A 25,208-nucleotide genomic window follows, 5' to 3' on the forward strand; every position below is an offset into this window, starting at 1 on the left:
ACTTTCACACTCAGGGTCAATTTACAGCAACCAATTAACCTTCTAACCCACTCGTCCCTGAGATGTGGGAGGAAACCAGAGTATCCAGGGGAAACCCACGCAGTCACATATAGGACATACAAACTCCGCACAGACAGCAGTGGCGGTGAGGACTGAACCTGGGTACCTAGAGCTGTGAGGCATGTTTTCTATTCTGGTCGTCCCCTCATCTTTAGATCTCCTCTGAACAAATCAGCTGCAGCTAACCAGCCTTCATCTCTCTCCCTCTAGCTGTTACATCATCAACAGTGTCAACCACATTCCTGGTCTCCAGCCAATCACAGACATTCATTTAGTTCTCCCATTCCTTCCCTTCCTTCTTTCATCTAATGTTCAGTTTCTAAAATTTCTCAGTTGTGCAAAAATCTCTCTTTCTCTCTCCATAGATGTGGTGCTAAAATCTACACTGTTATCTCTTTTTTTCTCCATAGGTGCTGCCAATTATCTGATTATCACAAGCATTTTCAGTGCTTACTTCAGACTTGAAGCTTCTTCACTGTTTTGCTTTTCAGTATTATAGTGGTGAATATGAAATATACATACTACTGTTGTCCTTCAGTTGCAGTTTTTAACAAAAAAGTCCATGCATTCACTTAAAGATTTTTGTAACAAAAATGTTCTATTTAGCCAATGAAAACCAAAAACACCCACCACTGATCTGAAAAAGCAAACAACTGCAGATATGATAAATCCGTAAAATGGAAATGATAATAAATAATAGAAAACATACAACAGAACCTTCCCTCACATATTACCTTCATTTTTTCTTTTATCTACAGTATCTGCCTATCTTAGAGTCTCTTAATGTCCCTAATTCATCGCTGAGTGTGGTCCATGCACTTAGCACTCTCTCTGCAAAAAAACCTACTTCTGACTTCCACATTATTTTCCTCCAATCACCTTAACTGCATATCCTCTTGTGCAATTTTCCCTCTAATTTGTAATGAGCAATGAGCACAAAAATCTTATGCTGTACGATTTCTTGCCCAGTGACATCAACAAGTGCGCCCTGAATTTTTAAGTGGAATTAAACCTGTAGCTATTCTAAGGATAAAAATCTACCACGTCCAGTTTGTTCTTCATTGTTTAAAAGAAATAAAACAACTGTTATTAAGAACTTTGGATCTCCTCTGGGTTTGATCGTTTTCGCTCTCATTTATCTGCACTCTTACAAAGGATGTAGCAGGCCTGTAGCGGATAATGAAAGAGTTTCTTGCTGAAACTTTTGCGCGTTGTTCATATGTGATTTGCTTGCGAAATTATGCTTTAAAAAAGCCAAGTTTCCAAATATCACTCCACTTCTTCCCACTTGCAAATTCTCCACAGTAACATTTGCATCATGACAATACATGCAGGTAACACCAGTTTTGTATTGTACATAAATATTTCTCATAGCTGCATGTTCCTGACCTCATGAGCTTTTGGTGTAGCAGTTTCTACTGTTTCATTAAGCTTTTCTGCTTTAAATGAACTAGCAGTTCTTTTGTGCTTCATGCTCTTTGCTGCTTTGGAATTTGACACAGTGAATCAATAATTTCTTCAATAAAAACAGTATAAATAAGTCAGTTCTAAAACTTGCAGACAAATCATTGCAAACTCCATGTTGTTAACTCCATCTGCATCAGAAACCGGAAAAGGAAATATGATTGTGTATGATCATGCCAACAAGGTAGATGTTGACAATCTATTGTGTGCAGTTTTAATTCCTGTGTGCTAGAAGCAAAAGATGTGTGTGTGTGTGTGTGTGTGTGTGTGTGTGTGTGTGTGTGTGTGTGTGTGTGTGTGTGTGTGTGTGTGTGTGTGTGTGTGTGTGTGTGTGTGTGTGTGTTAAAGAGAACATTGCTCCTGTATTAGCCTCTGCTGCCCTGGGAAAAAGCTGTTGGTCATCTACTCTATCTATGCCTCTTATCATTTTATACACCCCTAGTCCTCCAATGCACCAAAGACAGAAGCTATAGCTTGCTCAACCTCTTCTCATAAGACGCAGTCTCAAGTTAGGCAGCATCCTAGTAATCTCATCTGCACGCTCCCTAAAGCTTCCACATCCTCCTTATGATGAGGTGATCAGAACTAAACACAATGCTCCAAGCTACATCGTTACCTTGCGGGTCTGGAACTCAATTCCCGACTAGTGTATCGCCTCACACTTTTCCAGATTTAAATCTAGCAGTCACTTCTCAGTCCAGCTCTGTATCCTGTGAATGTCCCACTGTAAATTATAACAGCCTTCTACTCTATCCACAACACTACCATGTCATCTGCAAATTTGAAAACATTTGAAATACCCAACAGCAACTCAGCAAGTCAGGCACAACATCTACAGAGGGGAATAAATAGTTGATGTCTCAGATTAAGACTCTCCATCAGGATTCGACCCAAAGTGTCAACAATTTATTCCCTCCATAGGTGCTGCCTGACTTGCTGAGTTCCTCCAGCATCTTGTGTGTGTTGCTCAAAATTTCCAACATCTGCAGAATCTCTTGTGTTTATCAGATACCCGTCGGGTCAGGCAGCATTAGTGGTGAAGTTTCAGGTTGATGACCTTTCATCAGAACTCATAAATCCAACCTGTTACCCCTGTTACTTCCCAACAATAGCTGCCTGACCTGGGAACAATTCCCATCTGGAAGTTGTCATTTGCACATCAACCTACCTTGGAAATATATTGCTGTTTATTTACTGTCACGAAGTGAAAATACTGGAATTCTCTCCCTAGCATTTCATGTAGGTGTACCCACATCTCAAGGTCTGCAGCAGTTGAAGAAATCCATTCACCACACATTCTCAAGGACAGCAAGAGATGGGCAATTAAATGTTGGCTCACAGGATACTATGTGGAACTTTGGTCAGACAGTGTCTCTAGCTGATGTGATCCCCTTGTCCATTGTGCCAAAACATCTCATGTCAATTGTTGCCGGTGTTTGTAACTTGCTGGAGTAGCTAATGTAGATCATATGCATCCTATATTCAGTAAAACAAGGTAAATGACTACCCATAGTAAATGTGGAGCTCCAAACAGTATTTGATCCATCACACTGCACAATTTGTCCATGCCAACAAAGGTACCTTCTTGAGCTAGTCACCTTTGCTCGCCATGTCCTTAAAACCTTTCCAATCACGTACCTGTCTAAATGTCTTCCTCTGACAGCTCAATGCACGTACCCCCTCACCCTTTGTGTGAAAAAGTTGTCCTTTTGCTTTCCCTTCTCACCTTAAACCTATACCCTCTAGCTTTAAACTCCCCAACACTTGGAAAAAGACCACTCTGCACTCGATCGACGCTGAGAGAGGGTTTGCTGATTCTCGAGTCGAGGAAAGTCGAATAAGCGACGCTGCAGATAGTAACATCGAAACATTGAGCTGCTGCTCTCGCCCTCTCACTGTGGAAGGAGCAATATCTCTCTGTCCCTCGTTAGTGACAGAGGGGTCCTGTTGAGAGGTCGAAGTGGTGGGATGGAAAGTCATTTCTGATGGATTCTAAATCATGTTCTCTGGGGGATTTGCCATTGCATGGTGGGTTGTGGGTGGTGGGGGTGATGCTTTCATTGGGGTAATTTGGGAGGGATAGTTGATGTTTTTGCTGCTGCTTGTTCATGGGGGGGGGGCTTTGGGGTTCTAACATTTTCTATCATTAATCCTTTGGGCTTTTTCCCTCTCTGTTTGGTGGATGTCAGCGAAGAGTAAGGATTTCAGGTATACTGTATACATTTCTCTGATATTAAATTGAACCATCGAAGACTGTAACCATTCACTTCAGCTATGCCCCTCACAAATGTTCAACAGCTGAATTTTTCAGGCAAATTAATTAGCATGACATAAATGTACACAAAGGCTTTCAAAAGGAAGAAACAAAACCCTTTCGAATGAGGTATACTTGCTTGCATATTTATACTGACAACAACACTGAGGAGAATACAGTACTTACTTTTATAAAAAAAAAATCAAATTTGGAGCTTCAGCAATAAAAGACACTAAACCAGGACTGAGACAGCCGCTCAGAGTTCAGCGTATAAACAATCTCAGCTACTACATATTTTACTCAAACGTGTTTTATCAATTGGATATTTTTGTGCATATTTTTGGCAGTCTTTGAGTCCTGTCCTCACTGAATGAGTGATTAATATTGTCATCCACTGCATCTCTATAGTCAACTGGTGGTGTAGTGGTATTCGCACTGGACTTTGAGGTGAGTGGTCCCAGGTTTGAATCTGGTCTCCGTCTGTGCTGAGCTGAGTATCGAGCTAGCAACTTAGACTCATAAAACACAGACAAATGCTAGAGGATTGGCAAGGTGGCCTTGCAGAGAGGGGACCAATATCAACTGTATATCTGCTTAGGATCAGGTATCAGCCTCCTGGGGTTGGTGCAAAGGTGTAGTGCCAGCTCTGCTGAAGGACTGTGGCCTTGTTGGTGGGCCCACTAGAGTTTTAACGGGATGGAGAACACGAGGAGTGGTGCAGGGCAGAAACAGACCCACTCAGTCCACATTGATCACCAGCCTGTACAATTAATTCCATTTTCTAATTCTCCCCACTTTCCAATAACTCCCCCAAGATTCTATCACATGCCTTAATAAACTACATTTGGCAATTACATAAGACAAATATCTTACCAACCTGCACGTTTTTGGGACGTGGGAGGAAACATGAGGGAGAAGGTGCAAATTCCACAGGGAGTACACCCGAGAACAGGACTGAACCTGGGTGTCTGGCGCTGTTCGACGGCAGTGTGCTGGCTCTGCTACCATGTCAATCCATGAGGTCTTCATGCCCTCAGCACAGGGTTCCCTTCCTTTCCAAGATCCAGGAACAGGAAGGAAACATCCTCACATCAGTGATGCTAACGCCTGACTGCAAAATGCACCAGATCCATGTCCGTTCACAGATGAGCTCAACAAGATGAAAGCCTAGGAACTGTGCGGCGTGCACCATCAAATAGCCGTCAAGCATCAGGTATCCCCAGCATCCTGTCCTTATCGCCTTTTCACAGGTACCATAGGCTAGGAGGTACAGGAGCCTGAAGATCAAAAACAGCAACCATTTGGCTCTTGGACCGCCCTGCAGAACCCTAATCTTTACCTTGGTATAGCAACACCATGGGCATTTTGCATGACATTGACTTCTTTTTAAATTTTAATTGTGTTCTTTTATACTTTTGTGTAAGCTATGTGTAGCCAGTGTTTTACTTCTGAATGTTGTGTACATGATGTCGCTGTAAGAAAGTTTTTCATTGCACCTGGGCATATATCTAAACGTGCGTATGACAATAACTCAATTCTGACTTTAACTATTAAGGATAGAGTCTTTGGGTCATAGAGTACTACAGCACAAGAACAGGTTCTTTGGCTCATTTTGTCCAGGCTGAACTATTACTCTGCCTAAATGCTGCTGGAGATGATGGGGTGGCAAGGCCTTCCCTTTTCGGAAGGCACGTCCGGTACGGTTGCTTGGCTCGCCTTGGTTTCTGACCCGTTGCTTCAGAAGCATGCTGCTGGCCAGCCCAGCTCCTGGCTGGAGGTACACTCTGCTGTTTCACACAGCTGCGTCCAGCTGGCTGCATGCCAAGACCTATTTGAAAATGACACTTATGCTCGTGGCAAATTACCGGCTAAAATTTCAATCTCAATTAGGTACCAGACCAACTCACAAGGAGCAGGGACTTACGGGCTTGTGCTACAGGGCTAGTTCTTGCTCCCACTGAGAATGGGCGAAAAGGTGCATTTCCACAGAAGAAGCAGAGTGGTGCAGTAAAGGCAGCTGGTGGTAAATTCTGCTAGAAATTAAATTTCAAACCAATGTTTAAAATAGATCATCAATCTACAAGACTGATTTAAAAGCCTGAGTTGGAAAAATGCAGGAGTCCTTACTCCTGGAATTTGTCAGTAACAGTAGGATGGAAGTGACCTTCTTCTGGTCACTGGCAAAGGTCCATCAGTCATTTGCTGCCTATGCTTTGCCCATGGATTCCCAGCAAAATCAATCTCTGAACCCTGGTTGACACAGGATCAGAGAGCTCATCGCTTCAAGCAGAAAGCAAGGTCAGTTTATTCTTTACAGGCTACAGGGTAACAAATGGGTTCCATCTTTACAGACGTATGGAAGTGAATTTTTCCTGTTAAGTCCAAAAATACAAAATAAAACACTTGATATGTTAACCATACCTCCAAGTATTGTAATGAATGCCTTTAAGCAGAGAATTCCAGATTCACCACTCTGTGTGTGAAGAAGTTTTTCCTCATCTCGGTCCTAAAAGGCTTCCCCTTTATCCTTAAACTGTGACCCCTCGTTCTGGACTTCCCCAACATCGGAAACAATCTTCCTGCATCTAGCCTGTCCAATCCCTTTAGAATTTTATACGTAAAGTAAGTCCACTGGTTGTGGAAACACCCGGAGGAAACCCATGCATTCACAGAGAGAATGTACAAACTCCTTACAGGCAGAGACGGGAATTGAACCCAGGTTACCAGTACTGTAAAGCGTTGTGCTAACCACTACACTACAGTGCCACCCCTTTAAAACAACCCTTTATGAGTTGCAATGAAGAGATGCCCCAGTGAATCTTTTGCTATTTCTACCTGGAGTACACTTAAGTTTTTTATAGTCTGGGGTGGTAATGGGACAAGCTCCCACTACCAACTAAATGCTCCCAATGGTGTGCCTCAGGTTGGCTCTGACAACCAAGTCTTGCCCCTGGCCTTCAGGTGTGGTTTAGCTACTAAGCCCAGTGGAACCATTTCTACTGACAGGAGAGGGGCAAAGGTGGGTTACTGGCACCTTAAAACCAGTCGCTTCGGACAGATGGGCTCGTCGGCCGTGGTTGCCAGCTCTCTCTAGGAGGAGGAAAACTCTGATCTCAAACCTCCACTGCCTTGCGGCTATACCCACTAATAGGAAACACCGAGGGAAAAATCCAGAACTGGAGACCCTAAGACAGTCCTACATTGAGTTCAAAGCTGACTGGAAACTCCTCTGACACTGCTGGTTACCAAATGGTGCCTTTCTCTGCCGTTCCTTTGGGTTCATCAGATGTGTGAAGAGGGCGAGCTTGCTACATGGGCAACAGCTTGCTCTCCGTATTGTACTGACCAGGCTCACGCAACTTAGACAGCTAGGATGCAATATCTATGGTCATCAGAGGCCTCAGCAGGCTTCAGCCAAGTCCAACTTGGCAAAGTAGCAACCACAGTTCAATTTTGCGAAAAGATCTGGCAGTACCGGTAATCGGTACTCGTGCCTCCCAGAGCGGCATTGAGACCAACTGAGAAATCTGTATACAACCTCACTGTATCATTGGCTTTCTTGATAATGACTACTGGAGCTGCTAACAAGAGTTGTTGACAACTTTGATCACAACAGCTTGTTGCGGGCAATCTAGCCCTTATTGACCAATTGGTAAGGCTACATATGGAACCAGTCTTTTGAGACAGAATACTAGTTTTGCATCTGGATGGAGATGGAGTTTTGCTTACAATTTGGTGCAGCAGCTTAAACCTTCTTGAAACACTGCTGCAGTTGTTGTGTGGCCTCACACACTGATGGTGGTATGGCATCGACGGACATGATTTAAACAGCCAATGTCTTCGTACAGACCTCATCAGAGGGATGCGCCAGTGATCAAACTTGTCCGTCAATGCCAAGGTCATTCAGATGTAGCTGATATTTTAGGAAACACACACCTTTGAGCTGGTTACCATTCAGCTTCACCATGCAGTGCAGTTCATCTATCAGCTGGAGGGCTCCATCCAATGCACTGCAGGCAGTGATAAGTTGATTTGACTGGTGGGAACTCAAGTGCCTGCCATGTACGTTTGGAGATAATGGTGATGTCTGACATCGAATAGAGTTGGTCTCTTGGCCAAATGCTTGTTGATAAATATGTTGACATATTGTCTCTTGAGGGCAAAGTCAACTTTAAACATGACGATTAAACACCTTGTAGATTTTAATAGCTTTTGGAACTCCCTGTCCTTGTGTTTTACTGGCCTAGAAGACAGTGAAGGATGGAAAAAGTCTTCTTTGTAACCGCAGCATTGATATTTGTTGAAAATGTATTTCTTGTATTGGCATTTTCTTGCACAATGCCACGCACCACAGTTCCAACAAGCAGTGTTTGGCACCTTGGAGACCTGCTGAGTGATAATATCTGGGCCACTGGAAACTGAATTGATATGGTCCTGTTCAACCAGGTTGGAATCGTGCTTCAAGTTGAACAAATGCTGACATTCCTGAGTGACAGCTTGAACAGTCATGTCAGGATCTTGCACCAGTCTGGCCTGGAGATGTTTGTGAAGGTCTGTATTGTCAGGTCCCTGATGTTCGCAAATAAAAATGGAACATTTCAACTGTGATTCAGTCGTTTCCCAGTCTGAACTTTTCCCATTTGTGATTGATGATACAGGCAATTGCTATGAAGTCATTGGCGTCATGCTTAACGTGTTTTAAGCAATGGTAGCAGATACTGAAGAGAGATGACTGCTCTCCAAAAATGCTTGTTAGCTGTTAGACAGATTCATCAAATGTGGGTTCTTAAGAAGAATGGAAAAAAATGCTCATGGTCAGAGTTGTCCAATTTTTGGAGCAAAGTGCATGCATTCCACAAGTTGCCTTTACTGGTGAACTTGACCTGGAATACACCTTTGTAAAGTTTGAACCATGACTCAAATGCAGCTCCCAAAGTAGGATTAAATTGGAAGTTGGTAATGGTCTCAACTACCCGACTTACATGCATTCTTTTCAGCGTTTGCCACTGATGTTACTGAACTCACTGATAACCTGCTCGTCAAGGTTTTAATTAACTTCAGATTGAGCATGCTGCTGTTGTCGGATTAAGCTTACGACTTCTGCTGAAATTGCCATGTCAATGTAATACAGCACCTTGTTGCCAATTAGTTGTGTTCGCTCACCTAAAACTACTGATGAGACTCAAACCCAGGAGACAGAACAAAGCTAGAACTCAGAAGAAACTTTTATTCCATAAAATCACACAACTACAAAAATCTCAAAACTCAACAGTACATCCCAAAGCATGACTACTTAAATAGTTTACCCAAGAATATTTGAGACATGACCAATCAGTGTAAATCAGCCCAGGATTGGTGGTCAGATGACCAATTGGTGTTGGTTATTTCGGCTTGCTCTACCAGTGCGCAGAACTGTTCATTAGTCAGATAATCATCATCTGTAGATGGTTTTGGTGTTTTGTTTAATGTTTTTAATAACATAAGAATATTTTCATTTCATTTTTTGAGAGGATACAGCATTTTGAATTGTGTTATTTCACTTTTAATTTCTACATCCCTGTCCCTGGGCAGCTGCTTCTCACTAATCTCTGCAGGATTGCTGGTCTTCTTGATAGAGGATTGGAGCAGTTTCGCAGTTCATGGGCCAGGAAAGTGAAAGAAGGCTACAAAGAGGCCACAGGAAGTTCCCTGGTTCAGTTCAGGACTTCACCAGAGCAACGAAACTGGAGCACACATCAAGGGTCCCAACCAGTGGAGTCATGGCACACAAAATTGCTTCCCAATGTGTGGGGACTTGCTACCTCAGTTCTGTCGCAGAAGAGCAGAATCTGGATTCTTAGCTTTGGCAGTATAGACCTGCCCATTTTTCAACGTCTATCCACATTCAGTCTTCACCTGTAAGATGGTGTCAGCAGATTGTGGAGATTTGTTGCAATCTGTTCTCTGCAGAACTACTTATTCTTTTCAATACAACTATTCTACACATTGAAATGTAGATTTATACTCAGTGGCTACTTCATTAGGTATCTCCTGTACTTAATAAAATGGCCACTGACTGTATGTCCTGGTCTACTGAAGCTGAAGGTTCAATGTGTTGTGCATTCAGAGATGCTCTTCTGCACATCACTGCTGTAACGCCTGCTTATTTGAGTTACTGTCACCTTCCTGTCAGTTTGAACCAGTCTGGCCATTCTCCTCTGACCTCTCTCAGTAACAAGGCCACAGAACTGCTGCTCACTGGATGTGTTTTTTCCTTTCACCATTCTCCGTAAACTTGATAGACTGCTGTGTGTGAAAATCATCAAGATATCGGAGATAGTCAAACCACACCATCTGACACCAACAATCACTCCATGGTCAAGGTCACTTACATCACACTGTTTCCCCTCTTTGATGTTTGATCGGAACAACAACTGAATTTCTTAATCATGTGTGCATGCTTTTATGCATTGAATTGCTGCCACATGACTGGCTGATTAGCTATTTGCATTAACAAGCAGGGGGACAGGAGTACCTAATAAAGTGGCCACTGAGTGTAAATCGGCACTCTGTTAATGTTTTCCTTTGAACTGTTTCAATACACTGTAGTTATTCAATGATCTGTATGGATGGTAAGGAAGTCATATTTTTCACCCTATCTTGGTACATGTTACATTAATAAAATAAGTTACCAATTTTCCAGCAGAATGAAAGGGGAATACCTGTATACAGGTAGCGGAGACAATGATTATAGCCTTGGCAGGTCAACAGTACAGGCATCACAAAAGAGAATTGCAGATAGCTCTAAAATAACTAGTGTCACAGACAGTGAAGGTGGTTATCAGGAATTACAGAGGGATCTTGATCAGCTGGGGAAGTGGAGTGAGGTTTTGTGTAAGTGTGAGTCATTGCATTTTTGGGAGACAAAACGGTAGGAATTTCACAGTGAATGGTAGGACCATAAGACGACAAGACATTGGAGCAGAATTAGGCCATTCGGCCAAACAACTCTGCCCTGCTATTCAACGATGGCTGATTTATTATCCTTATCCCCATTCTCCTGCCTCCTCCCACCCCTCAGTAACCTGTGATGCCCTTACTGATCAAGAATCTATCAATCTCTGCTTTTAATATACCCAATGACTTGGCCTCCATAGCTAACTGTGGCAGATGGACTCCACAGACTTCCCACCCTCTGGCTAAAGAAATTCCTCTTCATGTCTGTTCTAAAGGGATGTCCTTGTATTCTGAGGCTGTACTCACTGGTCTTGAGACTTCCCCACAACTGGAAACATTCTCTCCATGTACACTCTGTCTCAGCCTTTCAAAGTTCAAAAGGTTTCAACGAGATCTCACATCATTCTTCTAAACTCCAGAGTGTATAAGCCCAGAGCAATCAAACACTCCTCATGTGTTAACTCTTTCATTTCTAGGATCATTCTCAGGAACTACTCCTGGACCCCCTCCAATGCCAGCTAATTTATTAGGCCCCTTATAACTTTGTTAGGTAAGGGGCTCAAAACTGCTCACAATACTCCAAGTGTGATCTTACCAATGCCTTATATAGCCTCAGGCTTATCTCCTTGCTTTTATATTTCAAAATGAAGGCTAACATTGCATTTGCCTTTTTTTTCCTACTGACTCAAACTGCATGTTATTCTTTAGGGAATCCTGAACCAGGACTCCCAAGTCCTTTAGCACCTTGGATTTCTTGGATTCCTATTTAGAAAATAGCTTATGCCTTTACTCCTTCTACCAAAGTGCATGACCAGACACTCGCCTACACTGTATTCCATCTGCCATTTCTTTGCTCATTATCTGAAGTCCAGTTTTCTGGACGTACAGATATGGCCAAATAGCCATGTCATCCAGTTCATTGACATATCACATGAAAAGAACCAGTCCCAACACTAACCACTGTGGAACACTGATGGTCACCAGCAGCTAATCTGAAAAGGCCCATTTTATTCTCACTCTGCCTCCTGCCAGTCAGCCAGTCTTCTATCCATGCTAGTTTTTTTCCTGTAATATCATGGGCTTTTATCTTGTTTAACAGCCTCATGTGAGGCACTCTGATAAAGGCTTTCTGAAAATACAAATAACACCATCCGCTGACTCTCCTTTGTCTGTCTTGCCTGCAGTTTCCTTGGTAATTCCAACAGATTTGTCAGGCAGGACTTCCCTTTAAGAAAACCATGCTGATTTCAGCCTATTTTATCAAGTTCCTGCAAGTACCCCGAAACCTCGTGCTTCAGAACCAACATCTTCCCAACTACTGCGGTCAGAGATACTAGCCTATAATTTCCTGTCTTTTGCCTCCTTCAATTCTTAAATAAGAATGGACTGATATTTGTGATTTTCCTGCCATCCAGAACAATTCCAGAATCTAGTGAATCTTGAAAGATCACCACTAATGAATGCTTCCGCAAGGTCTCCAGCTACCTCTTTCAAAATCTTGGTGTGTAGTCCATCTGGTCCAGGTGACTCACCTACCTTCAGATCTTTCAGATTCGCAAGCATCTTCTCCTTAGTAGTTGCAACTACAATCACTTCTGCCCCAGACACTCTTCAGCTGCTGGCATGCTTACTGGTGTCTTCCACAGTGAAGACTGAAGTTAAGTACTGTGGTGAACTACATATACCTGTCTGGACACGCCCCCCCCTGCTGACTGCTCCTGTGGCTCCTCCCACAGACCCCGGTATAAACTGCTCCTCCCTCAGTCTCCAGGATGTTGTGTGATGGTCTCTTGCTGCTGACTGCTCTCTTCCAGCTAATAAAAGCCTATCTCGCCTCACGTCTCTGAGAGTTATTGATGGTGCATCAATTTTATTAGCTGGAATTTTAAAACATGGAAAGTATTTTACCTCTGGAAAAATTGGATACATTGATCCTCAAGCCCCAGAAGCAGCTCTTGCCTTTGAACTCTGGCTTGCATGCTTCCAATCATACCGGGAAGAGATTCCCGTGACTGAGCCTGCTATCGTGCACAAAATCCTCCTCTCCAAGGTCAGTCCGAAGGTATACTCCCTTATCAGGAACCTGCCGACCTACCAACGGGCACTGGATGCCCTCAAAAGACAGTAGCTGTGGCCGGTGAACACCGTCTACGCAAGACATCGCTTAGCGACGTGGCGGCAGCGGGCCAGAGAGTCGAGCGCTGAGTTTGTCCGGGCCCTACAGACACTCGTGTGGGCCTGCGACTGCAGGGGACTGACAGCGGAACAGCATGCGGAGCTCCTGGTACGAGACGCCTTCGTTACGGGGATCAGGTCAGTGTATGTGCACCAGCGGCTGCTGGAAAACGCCGATCTTACCTTACGCTCGGCGATCAAGCTGGCCAACACGCTGGAGGCTGCTCTGCATGATGCTGACGCTGTCCAGCTGCGTGATCTCCCACCGACCCCGTGGACGCCACAGACCCCGCCACCCGGCCAATCGACCTCAGCTGCTGCCACTCGCGAGTCCGTGAACTCCCCGCAACCCTCCGGTGAAGCGACCACAGCTGCTGCCAGTCGCAAGTCCGCGCAGTGTTACTTCTGCGGACTCGAAAAGCACTCTCCACCTTACAACTATGATATCCTGTACCGGCCTGGAAGGTTCAATGAGCCCCCTGATGCCCTATCCCGGGGAGCGTGTGCCAGCGCGCAGCTCGACCGGCTATACGCACTCCATGCAGATCTTTGCCACCTGGGGGTCACCCGATTTTACCATTTTGTGAAAGCCCGGAACCTGCCTTACTCTCTTGAGGACATCAGGACGATGACCCGGGACTGCCAAGTCTGCGCTGAGTGCAAACCGCACTTCTACCATCCTGAAAAGGCGCAACTTATCAAGGCCACCCGCCCCTTTGAGCGACTGAGTGTTGACTTTAAGGGCCCCCTTCCCTCCACCGACCGCAATGTCTACTTTCTCAACATAATCGACGAGTACTCGTGGTTCCCCTTTGCCATCCCCTGCCCCGACACCACTGCCACGTCCGTCATAAAAGCCCTGCGCCAGCTCTTCACTCTGTTTGGATATCCCTGCTATATCCACAGTGATAGAGGGACCTCCTTTATGAGTGATGAGCTGTGCCAGTGCCTGCTGGCTAGGGGTATTGCCACTAGTAGGACCACGAGCTATAATCCCCAGGGAAATGGACAGGTGGAGAGGGAGAATGCCACAGTGTGGAAGGCCACACTTTTAGCCCTTAAGTCAAAGGGGTTGCCGGTCTCTCGCTGGCAGGAGGTCCTCCCTGAGGCACTCCACTCCATCCGCTCCCTGTTATGTACATCCACCAATACCACCCCTCATGAGCGCCTCTTTGCTTTTCCCAGGAAGTCTGCCACTGGGACCACCCTACCAGCTTGGCTGACGTCCCCAGGGCCAGTGCTGCTCCAGAAACATGTGAGGAACAATAAATACTCCCTGATGGTTGAGAGGATTCACCTACTTCATGCGAACCCCCCAGTATGCTTACGTGGTTTTACCTGATGGGCGGGAGGACACGGTCTCCGTCCGTGACCTGGCGCCCGCAGGAGCACCAGACCCCTACCCTGAACACTCCACAGTGACTATGAACCCCATACCCACCGAGGTGTATACCCACGAGACACCGCGCACACCAAGCCCTACACAGACTCCTCACGACACTCCCATACCGGGCGCCTCGCACATGCATGAGGGATCACTGATGCCTAATGGGCTGACACCTCAAGTCAGGCCGGAGCCAGCACAACCACCGTCACCGGTGCAATCAGCGCCGGTGCTACGTAGATCGCAGCGACAGATTCGACCACCTGATAGACTTAACCTGTAAATATACTTGTAAGAAACTTCGCCCCATGGGGACTCTCTTTTAAAACAAAGGGGAGGTGAATGTGGTGAACTACATATACCTGTCTGGACACGCCCCCCCCGCTTACTGCTCCTGTGGCTCTTCCCACAGACCCCTGTATAAAGGCGATTGGAGGCACTGCTCCTCCCCCAGTCTCCAGGATTTTGTGTGATGGTCTCTTGCTGCTGACTGCTCTCTTCCAGCTAATAAAAGCCTATCTCGCCTCACGTCTCCGAGAGTTATTGATGGTGCATCAAGTACCTACTGAGATCATCTGTCAATTCTTCCCCCCCCCCCATTACCACCTCTCCAGCTCCATTTTTCAGCAGTCTAATATCCACTCATCCCTCTCCTTCACTTTTATATTTCTGTAAAAGAATTTGGTATGCTTTTTTATATTATTGTCTAGCTTACCTTCATATTTCATCATTTCTCTTATTATTGCTTTTTTAGTTGCCTGCTGTTGATTTTTAAAAGTTTCTCAACCCTCCAACTTCCCACTAACTTTTGATAAATTATACACCTTTGCTTTTGCTTTTATGGTCTTCCTTGTCAGCCACAGTTGCTCATCCTTCCTTTATAATACTTCTTTGTCTTTGGGATGAATTGATCTGCGCTTTCCGAATTACTCCCCAAGACTCCTGTCATTGTTGCTCTACTATCATCCCTGCCAGTGTCCCTCTCCAATCAACTTTGTCCAGCTCTTCTCTTATGCCTTTGTAGATCCCTTTATGCCACTCTAGTACTGGTATATTTAATTTTAACTTCTCCCTCTCAAACTGCAGGAGGAAATCCACTATATTATGACCACTGCCTCCTAAGGGTTCCTTCACATTAAGCTCCCTAATCAAATCTGGTTCATTACACAACACACAACCAGAATTCACAGGCATCCTATAAATTCCTTCTCTTTAGATCCACCACCATCCTGAGTTTCTCAAACCACCTGCATATTAAAATCCCCCATGACCACTGTAACATTGCTATTTTTACATGCCTTTTCTCTATTGTAATTTGTATTCCACATCCTGACTACTGTTCAGAGGCCTATATACAACTCCCATCAGGGTATTTTTCTCCTTGCAGTTTCTTAACTCTACCCACACTGATTCCACAGCATCTATGTCACTTCTTTTGAAGGATTCAGTTTGTTTTTACCAACAGAACCAACCCACTATGTACCTGCCTTTCTTTTCATTCTGATGTGTATCCTTAGATGTTAAGCTTCCAACTGTGATCTTCATTCAGCTATGACTCAGTGATGTCCACAATATCATACCTGCCAATTTCTAACTGTGCTACAAGGTTATCTACCTTATTTCTTATAGTGCATGCATTCAAAGATAACACCTTCAGCCCTGTGTTCATAACTCCTTTAAATTTTATATCTATTACCAAAAGTACATTTTTACCCCTTTGTAAACTTTTTGTCTTTTTTTTTAAAGTCATGGAGACTTCTGTAATCTCTCCTCCCACTTTACTTTTATCCTTACATTTCCAAGCTGTTGGATCCACTGCACTACTATTCAGTTTGAAGCCCTATCCACAGCCATGGATACATGCTTTACACTGCGACCCTGTTCCCAGCATGCTTTGGCTGGAGCCTGTCTCATCAGAACAGCTCTCTCCTACTCCAATACCGGTGCAAATGTCCCAAGAATTCAAATCCACTTCTCCCACACTGATATTTCAGCCATGCATTTGGTTCTCTGATGTTATTCAGCTTGTGCCAATTTGCACACAGCTCGAGTAACAATCCAGAACTTATTACCTTTCTGGTTCTGAATGTTAATTTAATCCCTAGCTGCTCAAATTCACTCAGCAGAAACTCTTTCCTTGTTCTTCCTACATCACTGGTACCTGCTGGGACTATGATGAGTGAATCTTTCTCCTCCCATCGCAAATCCTCTGCAGGCAGGCAACACATCCTTCAGTACTCTTAATCCTAGTGACAGAGTATTCTGTCTATACTATCCCCATCACAACTATATTTCTCTTCTCTCTCCCTCTTGAATAACTCTCTGATCCATGTTGCCACAGTTTGGTTGTTCACCCTTTTTACCATCTTCAAAGAGAATAACAATCGTAGACTTGTTGGGCAAGTTCAAGGGCACTACTTTTTCCTCCAGCACTACCTTTTGCACTTGCCTCACTCACAGTCACACCGTCTTGTCCCTGGCCACATACTGAATTTGAAGTTGCTAATCTACTGGGTGTGCAGGCAACTCTCCTCCTCCCAGATGCACCGCAGCATCTGAAACTCAGATTCATCTTCAACATTGAGCCTGCATCCTGATACTAATACTAAATATTTATAAGTTTAAAAAAAGCTGATATTTGATATATCAAATTAAAAACCCTGTTCTTACCATGAGGCTACCGTACCCCTTTGCCAAAGCCTCAAACTCCCCTATTTAACAACGGCACACTCACACAATATCTGCTCCACAAAAATCTAACTTCTTTTTATTGACCTTTGCCAATTATCTAATAAACTGCTATATCTGTCGGTTGACAAGAAGTCCTGAATGGCCACACTCACTTTTTAAATCTGCTGCTTGGTTGCCTCAAACCAAATGACTGCTCACGATATCTGAAACCCACTGAAAAGTTTCGAAAGTCCCTGCTCACTTTTTAAATCTTGAGTTCGCTCACATCAAAACAATTGATATTTAAGGCTCACCAAAATGTCCTGAAAGGCCCTGCTCATTTAAATCTCATGGTTATTCATCTCAAAACAGACATCTGCTCAGGATAGCTGAAGCCCACCAAAAAGTCCTGAAAGGGCCCAATACTTGTACAAGGCTCCCTGAAAGTGGTGTTGCAGGTAGGTAGGGTGGTGAGGAAAGTTTTGTCACAATGGCATTCATCAGTCTGGAATTTGGGATATCATGCTGTAGTTGCCTAAGACATTGGTGGGGCTGCAGTTGGAAGTGTTGGTCACCATGTTACATTAAAGATGCCATTAAGCTGGAAAGCGTGCAGAGGAGATTTATGTGGATGATGCCTTGAGGCACTGAGTTTTGGAGAAAAGGTGAGCAGGTAGGTACCTTACTCACTGGACCATTGGCGAATGAAGGGTGATCTTATAGAGGCATGTAAAATCTGGGGGGGGGGGGGCGGTGCATGTATAGCATGAATGCACGATGTCCTTTTCCCAGGGTTGGGGAATCAATGACTCGCGGATATAAATTTAGGGTGAGAGGGGAAAGATTTAACAGGAACTGGGGGGGCAGTATTTTCACCGAGGGAGTGGTCATTATAGGGAATGAGCTGGCTGATGGAGATACATTAGCACCATTTTAAAAGCATTTGGACAGGTACATGGATAGAAAAGGTTTAGGGGGGTATGGGGCACATACGAGCAGGAAGAACTCACTTGGATGGAAATCTTGGTCTGCACGGACCAAGCTAGTTCTATTTAGGGTCTGTTTCCCCATGCTGTACGAATCTATGACAGACATCCCACCCTGCAAAAACTCATTTCAGGGAGGTAGTACCCCCGCCCCCCGCAACCCCAATTTCCCTCCACCCCCCCCAGTCGACCTCCAAGTGTGTATGTAATATTTTGTTTAGTGATTTTGTCTAATCTGTAAACCAAGTTGGGTATATGCAGAAAATGTGACATTAAAATATGTACTTATATTATCATGGTGTCTTTTTTTATTCTATTGCAACTTTAAGCAAGTCTTCAGGGAGTTTGGCCTCATCACATAGGATATCAATAGAGTAGCCAGCTAGTTTAAATAACATTAGCTATGCTAATAAATGAATGACACCTGTTAAACTCACCTCAACATGTCTTTTACATTTTAACCCACCATGGGCAATAGAAAAGTCACCGTTGCAAACAGTTCAGCGAGCAACACTGTCATTATTTTTGAGGTCAACTGTAAAGCCCGCCCACAGAGAAAACTGATAGGTCTACTTAGCACGAAGAGAGACCAATCAGGATGCTCCCTCTCACTCTTGCTCTTCCTCTTCCTCTCCAAAACATCAATTTCTGGGATATTGTATATAATTTGCGGGCGTCAGGGAGCCGCTATCAATATGCGGGAGACTCCTGGAACTGCCGGGAGAGGTGGGATGTCTGCTATGACTCTAATATACTCATTGGCGCAAGCCAACAATACAGAAGAATCTCTGTGAATCTATGTACAGCCTTACCCAAGATTGCAGGAATCTAACTGTCGACCTGCCAAACCTACAAAGCAAATCACAACTACTCAAATGCATTTCCCGTTCATCCTGTGGTGTCGAGTGGGTGTGAACAGGCACTAATGAGCTGGGGTGTGCTCCGTTGCTAAAGCTGAGGATCCAGATTCTGATCTGTGTCGGTGAGCTGAGGTAGCAGGTCACTGCTCCTCTGGGTGGAACATGTATCCAACTCTACAAGACACCACTGGTGAAGACTCACAATGTATAATTAGTTGCTGAACTTAACCTCCTGAATGCCTTTTCCCATTATTTCTTGGACCACCCCTGTTAATTTCCCACCAAGCTCTGAAACAAACCTCGCACTATAAAATCAGATAAACTAATTCCAGCACATAAGAGGCCATTCAGTTCATCAAGTCTCTACTGGTTTCCAGGAGAACAATCACATCAGTTCTATTAATTTTTTCATCCCCACAGGTTTTCCCACCTCTATTGCTGATCCAGCTCCAGTTTGAAAACCCTAATTCATTCTGTTTCCTCAAAAGTTCTGAACTCAGACCTTGCTTTCTATCTGATTTAAGATTTTGCTTATATCCCCTTTGCAGCTTTTTCTCAAACTCAAAAGCTGAAATGTGTTTCTCATTGCATCCGTTAGTCTCGTGAGACCGTGTATTTGCGTCCTTGGAAAGTTTCCAGGACGCTGGCCTGGGCAGGGTTTTCTCATTGCCTTTGACTGGAAATTGGTTCCCTCCATCCCTCCATCAAATTCCCTCTCAACCTCCCTTCTCTAGGAACATCCCTCTTTCCTCATTGTAGCTTCAGAGTCAGAATTCCCCATACTGGACAGCATTCCAGTAGAACGAGCTCAAATTGAAGTTGCCATCTTACGATATGAGATGCTCAATGGTTGACACTCTCCTTTCTCTGCGCTAGATTAAATTAAACGTAAAGGGCCCACCTGTTCCCAGAGGTGACTCCTCTCCCAGTAACAGTCTCAGCCTCTTGGCGTGAATTTTCCCTTGGTAATGTGACTGGGCCACCACAGCCGAGGTAAAGGACATGTTACAGAGTGTGCAACATTTGTTCTTGTCCACGTCTCCCTCATCACTTCCCTGCACAAAGGAACAAAAACAAACGGTTAGCTGTCTAACATGCTCCTTTTTTCTGGTCAGCAAGGAGATTCACCTCCTGGAAGTCCAACCTTTGTTAAACTCAGGAAAAAAAATGTTTCATACTCCCAAGTTGATAAGACACAAAAGTAATTCATCACTTGTATAAAAATGGATTGAGTTATGTCACTCCTTCATGGGACCAGAGAAATCAAAACTTTGAAAGGGAACAGTCACCCCAGTGAACTTTTAAACTGCTTCCCAATCAACAGAGTTTCGGAATCCCATCTCCCAGTTCCTTACCTATAGGTTTAAATATACAACTCATCAAATACTCACTAAACACAAAGTTAAAGTTGACTTTATTGTCATATGCACAAGTATATGTATGCACAGATGCAATGGAAAACTTATTTGCAGCAACATCAGAAACATGTGGCATCATAAAAGCAAAATTCAATGAAAAACAAGAACTACAGCCAAGTCCATTGACACTGAGTTAATCAGTTGTGCCTACTGTGCATTCCAATACATGTCCCTGAAGCACCTCTTAACTCTGCCGCCTCTATGACTAAGACAGACAGACACAGTAGAGTTGGCTGGACAATTGCACTTCATGATAATAGATGGTAAGATGACAATTTGTGCACAACTCAGTTTATGTGTTCTTCTGGTATGGTTAAGGCAGAGTATCCAAAGGAAACGTCAAAATGCATCTTTAAGTTAATTAGGAGGGAATCAGGACAGCTGTCCAGTTGTTCCAATCTTTCCACATGAACAAAATTAATAATGGATTCCATGACTAACAAAAGACCAGGCACAGCTCTTAAACAGCACTGAAATACTCAAAAGAGAGGTTAACAATTAAAGTGATTGCAATGTCCAATTATTACAGTGTTAAAGTGGAAAACAATTGAGACTTCAGCCTAAAGTTGCCCTTTCAATGTTTGTGTTCAAATTTTGTTCGGAATAAATATTAAAATGGGGAAGAAATGTGATCTAAAAGACTTTGACTGTTGGTGCCAGATTGGGTTGTTTGAGTATCTCAAAAATCCCGCTGATTTTCAGATCATTTTCATGCACCAGAATTTACAGAGAATGGTGCATAAAAAAAAAGAAAACACCCAGTGAGTGGGAGTTCTGTGGGTGAAAATGCCTTGTTAATAAGACAGGTCAGAGGAGAATGACCAGACTGGTTCAAGCTGACAGGAAGGTGACAGTAATTTAAATAACCACATATTACAACAGTGGCGTGCAGAATCGCGTCTCTGAATGCACAGCACATTGAAGCTTGAAGTGGATTGGCTACAGCAGCAGGAGGCCATGAATGTACACTCTGTGCCCACTTAATTAGGTACAGGACGGACCTAATAAAATGGGCACTGAGTGCGTATCGCTGGACCTTCACTGTCATTGGAGCTAAATCCAGGAACTCCCTCCTCAGGAGAGAGATTCAGGATTTAGAGCCAGGGGCCATCTTCACTGGAAGACTGTAGAGGTTCAAGAAAGCAGATTACCATCATCTTTTCAAGGGCTGCTGTGGACAGGCAATAAGTATTGGCTTGCCAACGACTACAATAAATGAATACAATGAATTCCTCTACCAAATGCAGGAGAAGTACAAGCTTGGTATTGCACGGGGTGTTCCAATGCTTCAAAAGACTTGGCATTGCTGTCATTAAAATCCTTAGCATGCAGCATTACTGAAGGACACAGAGCAGTTTTAGGCCCTTGTACTTCCGAAGGGGCAGCAAAATTAAACTTTGGGCTCTGTGAACTAGGGCATGAGATGGGAGGAACAGGTCTGGATCTACAGGCTGAATTGAGCCTTGAGTTATGCAAGTGCGACAGGCCAAACTAAACACTTAGTAATGGAAACAAAGACTATGGTATGATGTATGGCTGTAGTGAATTTGTTAAGTCGAGGCCAATTTGAACCACATAGAGGGGTGGATGAATGGTTGGGTGAGGCTTGAATGGGCAAAGTAGCGGGGTAGCTACTTCCAATCCTGCGCGTTTGCAGACTTGCCACTTTAGATCTTAGAATTTCCTGTCACACAGCCTGAGGTGAAGAGGGAACCTGAAGCCATCATTTAAAAAAATGGAGAAAAGTGGGCGGAGAGAACTTTATAGCCGCCCTCATCGACCTGTGTCACCGGTTATTGAATATGTCCAATTAGGCAGCGGAGATAAACTTAAGACAAACAGACAGAAATAATGTCAGTGACACTAAACATTTGTTAAACAGGCAAAAATTTCATTAGAACTGCTTGTCACACAGCAGGGGCACCTGCTGTATTACCAAGCATATGTTCTTGGTTACAAACCACTTATCTATAAAGTATGCAGCAGACGGGAAAATAAAAACTGCGGAAATGAACAGCTTTCTGCACAGTAGGTCTGAGAGCAGTTGCAAAAAATTAACCACTGTGAACAGATAATTATTCACAGTCAGCACTAAATTCACATGTGGAAGAGGGCAAGTTTCAACTCCGTAATGTAAAAAAGTGACTTGGAAGCTGCAGTAAGTGTTCTTCTTCAGTCACTCGCTGTTCAGCAAAGTGTCAACCTCTTCCATCTGTTTCTTACCGGTTTATTTCTCCGGGGAAAATGGATAAGTATTAATTCACCGCTGTCGATAGCTGTGTTACCAGAATGCGGGAAATGCATTTGTTTCCGTGAAGCCACGCCAACTGTTTCACCCAGGGCACTAAAGCACCGTACACCGAGTTTTTTGGATGACAGCATACCGGCAAACTGAGAGGAAGTCACATCCGGGTGATTGAATGGAACTTGGAACACTGTTATAATCCTACCGGGGAAAACAGAGCTGAAATGAGGGGAATGATTTCTTCTGTGCATGCTGTATTAAAAAAAATTGTTTATAAAGAGGGAATTTATAGTTTCATTTACACACCGGATGCAGAGGGATGACTCTTCCATATCAGTGGGAGACAACATTAAAACATAATCCCCTCTATCCATAGCTTTACAATGGCTTCATACAACTTTTGCTGAACTAACAATGTAATAGCTAAACTGGTTTTACTCCTTTGGTTGTCAAAAGCTGACAGAGATACCTTACTTTAGGTATGAGCCTCATTGAGCTAGAATGTCAGAAACTTTCAAGAAAGATTACAGTGGAATTTAGAAGCAGCTGAGAGATAAGTGTTTAGAAAATAAATTCAATAATCTGGGTATAACATAAGTAAGGGGAGCTTGTAAAATTGTACAGCTTCCTTGAATAGCAGGACTGCATGAATAATGTGGTACACTATACTATGCACACTGAGGGCTAAGAAGATGCAGGGCTGAACCTAGACTGTTAAACTAAAAGTGACACCTCCCTCAAAAGGCATAATTAACAGAGAACTATACAATGACAGTGCAGTAATGTTAACATTGAAGTCCCTACAGTGTTAACAGGTATTGTAAGCTAAAGGAGTGCATGGAGTTAAGATCCAGACCAGCCAAGATTATGCTGAAGGGAGATTTTCTAACCCAAAGGTGAAGGCCCACATATTGGGTTTGAAAATTCCGTAAAGTGCAGTTAGCAATACACATGGATGAACTATCAGGAGAGCACTTGATTTGCAGGTTTGATCTGTATATGGTTTATCTATAAACTGAGGACACAGTGAGATACTTTGTCCTATACATTATTTCTCAATTCCTGCTAAAACATTGTTTACATTATTTGCATTTACATTTATATTATTTATTATTATATTCTAATTTGCCCTTTACTGTGCCAATTGTCTTGTTTATTAATTACTGTACTGTCTTGCACTGTTTTGTGCACTTTATGTAGTCCCGTGTAGGCCTGAAGTCTAATGTAGTTTTGAATTGTTTCATGTAGTTTAGTGCAGTTTTGTGTTGTTTCAGGTAGTCTAGTGTATTTTTGTGTTGTTTCATGTAGCACCATGGTCCTGGAGGAACGTTGTTTTGTTTTTACTGTGTACTGTACCAGCAGTTATGGTTGAAATGACAATAAAAGTGACTTGACTTGACTTGACTGTAAATGTAATGAACAGATTGGTCCACTTGATAGTTTTATTTTCCTTTTCTAATAAATGCCCTAATAGTTTCAGCCTTTCCAATCCTCACTCCCCTTATCTGCTCTGGGGAGAGCACACTTTACTGCTGCAGTCTCTGCACAAAATTCTTGTCCTTCTTCCCCGCCACCATGCTAGGAGTGTGGTGAGGAGGACACCCCAGAGGAGAAGTCTTCCCCATACCCTCCAAAGGTCTGTCAACCCTTCTCATGTATCGTGCCCAGAAACCCGCACATTGCTTTGGCTAAAGACCAACCAGTTCCAACAAGAGGTTTCAGACCTGAAACCTTAATTATCTTTCTCTTCCTGCAGATGTTGCCTGTTCCGCTGAGTATTTTCAGTGTTTTCTGTTTTTATTCTGAATTCTAGCACCTGCATTTATTTTGATCTTTAACGATTAGAATATTGTACCGATCGGGTTTGGCTGCCATGTCCCTCTAATTGGACAGACCTTGTTAGACATTCATCCCAGCTGACAAATGGATGAGGCAGAAGCAGCTTCTTACTGTTTAATCCACACACCTCAACATAAGTGACCGTAGAAGGCAGAATGATAGTAATCAGCAAAGGATGTGACAATAATGAAATTAATGAACAACTTTCAAAATAATGTTTGGCTGAGAAATTGACCTAAGAAATAATCAGCATGTAAACTTACTGGAATACATACAAAGTTGAGTCAGTATCAATAATTCCTAATAATTATGCAGTAGATATTTCAGGAAAAGGGGACAATAGATTTTCCTGTAAGCTTCAGCCTGGATAAAATATTCTACTGGATGATGCACAGAATCCCAATGCACAGTTAGCATATTATTATATGAGCTTATTCTCACACTTCGAACAAGACATTTCACTAACTAATCAAATTGATTTCTCCCTAGGAAATAACATCACCATCATGTCTTTTAAAGTGTTGTTTCTTCTTTTTCTTTTTCTACTTATTATTATTATTATTATTATTATTATTATTATTATTATCATTATTAAGCTCATGACCCCTTCTGGGGTATACGCCACCAACAGCAGCTCCCCAGAGTCCTCTGTCTTCAGCCAGTCTTTCAAGTTGTCACCAGCTGTCGCCCATCTTTGAAGATCCTTCTCCCAGGGATGAGGTGTTTGGGAGTTTCTATTGGCATTCCTGTAGCTCTGTGATTTATGCGATAGGTTACTGGCCCCATACCGAGCTGTCCTCCTTGCTTGGGACCATCCATGGCAAAGTTTAAGGTGCTGCAACATCTCTTAATTCAAAGAAAGAAGTAACCAAGACAGAGACCCAAGAGACTGCAAACATAATCTGGAACTGAAAACA

At 43.4% G+C, this 25,208-nt stretch overlaps 1 protein-coding gene across 3 annotated transcripts in view; it reads right to left on the bottom strand.

Moving 5' to 3' along the window:
- The window catches only part of zmat4a (zinc finger, matrin-type 4a), a 288,459-nt gene that overhangs the window by 166,501 nt on the left and 96,750 nt on the right, over positions 1 to 25,208 (bottom strand). For all 3 annotated transcript variants that reach the window (XM_073058194.1, XM_073058204.1, XM_073058214.1), the window contains one exon: positions 19,691 to 19,844. In XM_073058194.1, coding sequence (XP_072914295.1) covers positions 19,691 to 19,844 — 154 coding nt within the window. The remainder of the gene's footprint in view (positions 1 to 19,690; positions 19,845 to 25,208) is intronic.

This window comes from Hemitrygon akajei, chromosome 1, assembly GCF_048418815.1.
Source record: "Hemitrygon akajei chromosome 1, sHemAka1.3, whole genome shotgun sequence".
In the NCBI taxonomy this organism is placed as follows: Eukaryota; Metazoa; Chordata; class Chondrichthyes; order Myliobatiformes; family Dasyatidae; genus Hemitrygon; species Hemitrygon akajei.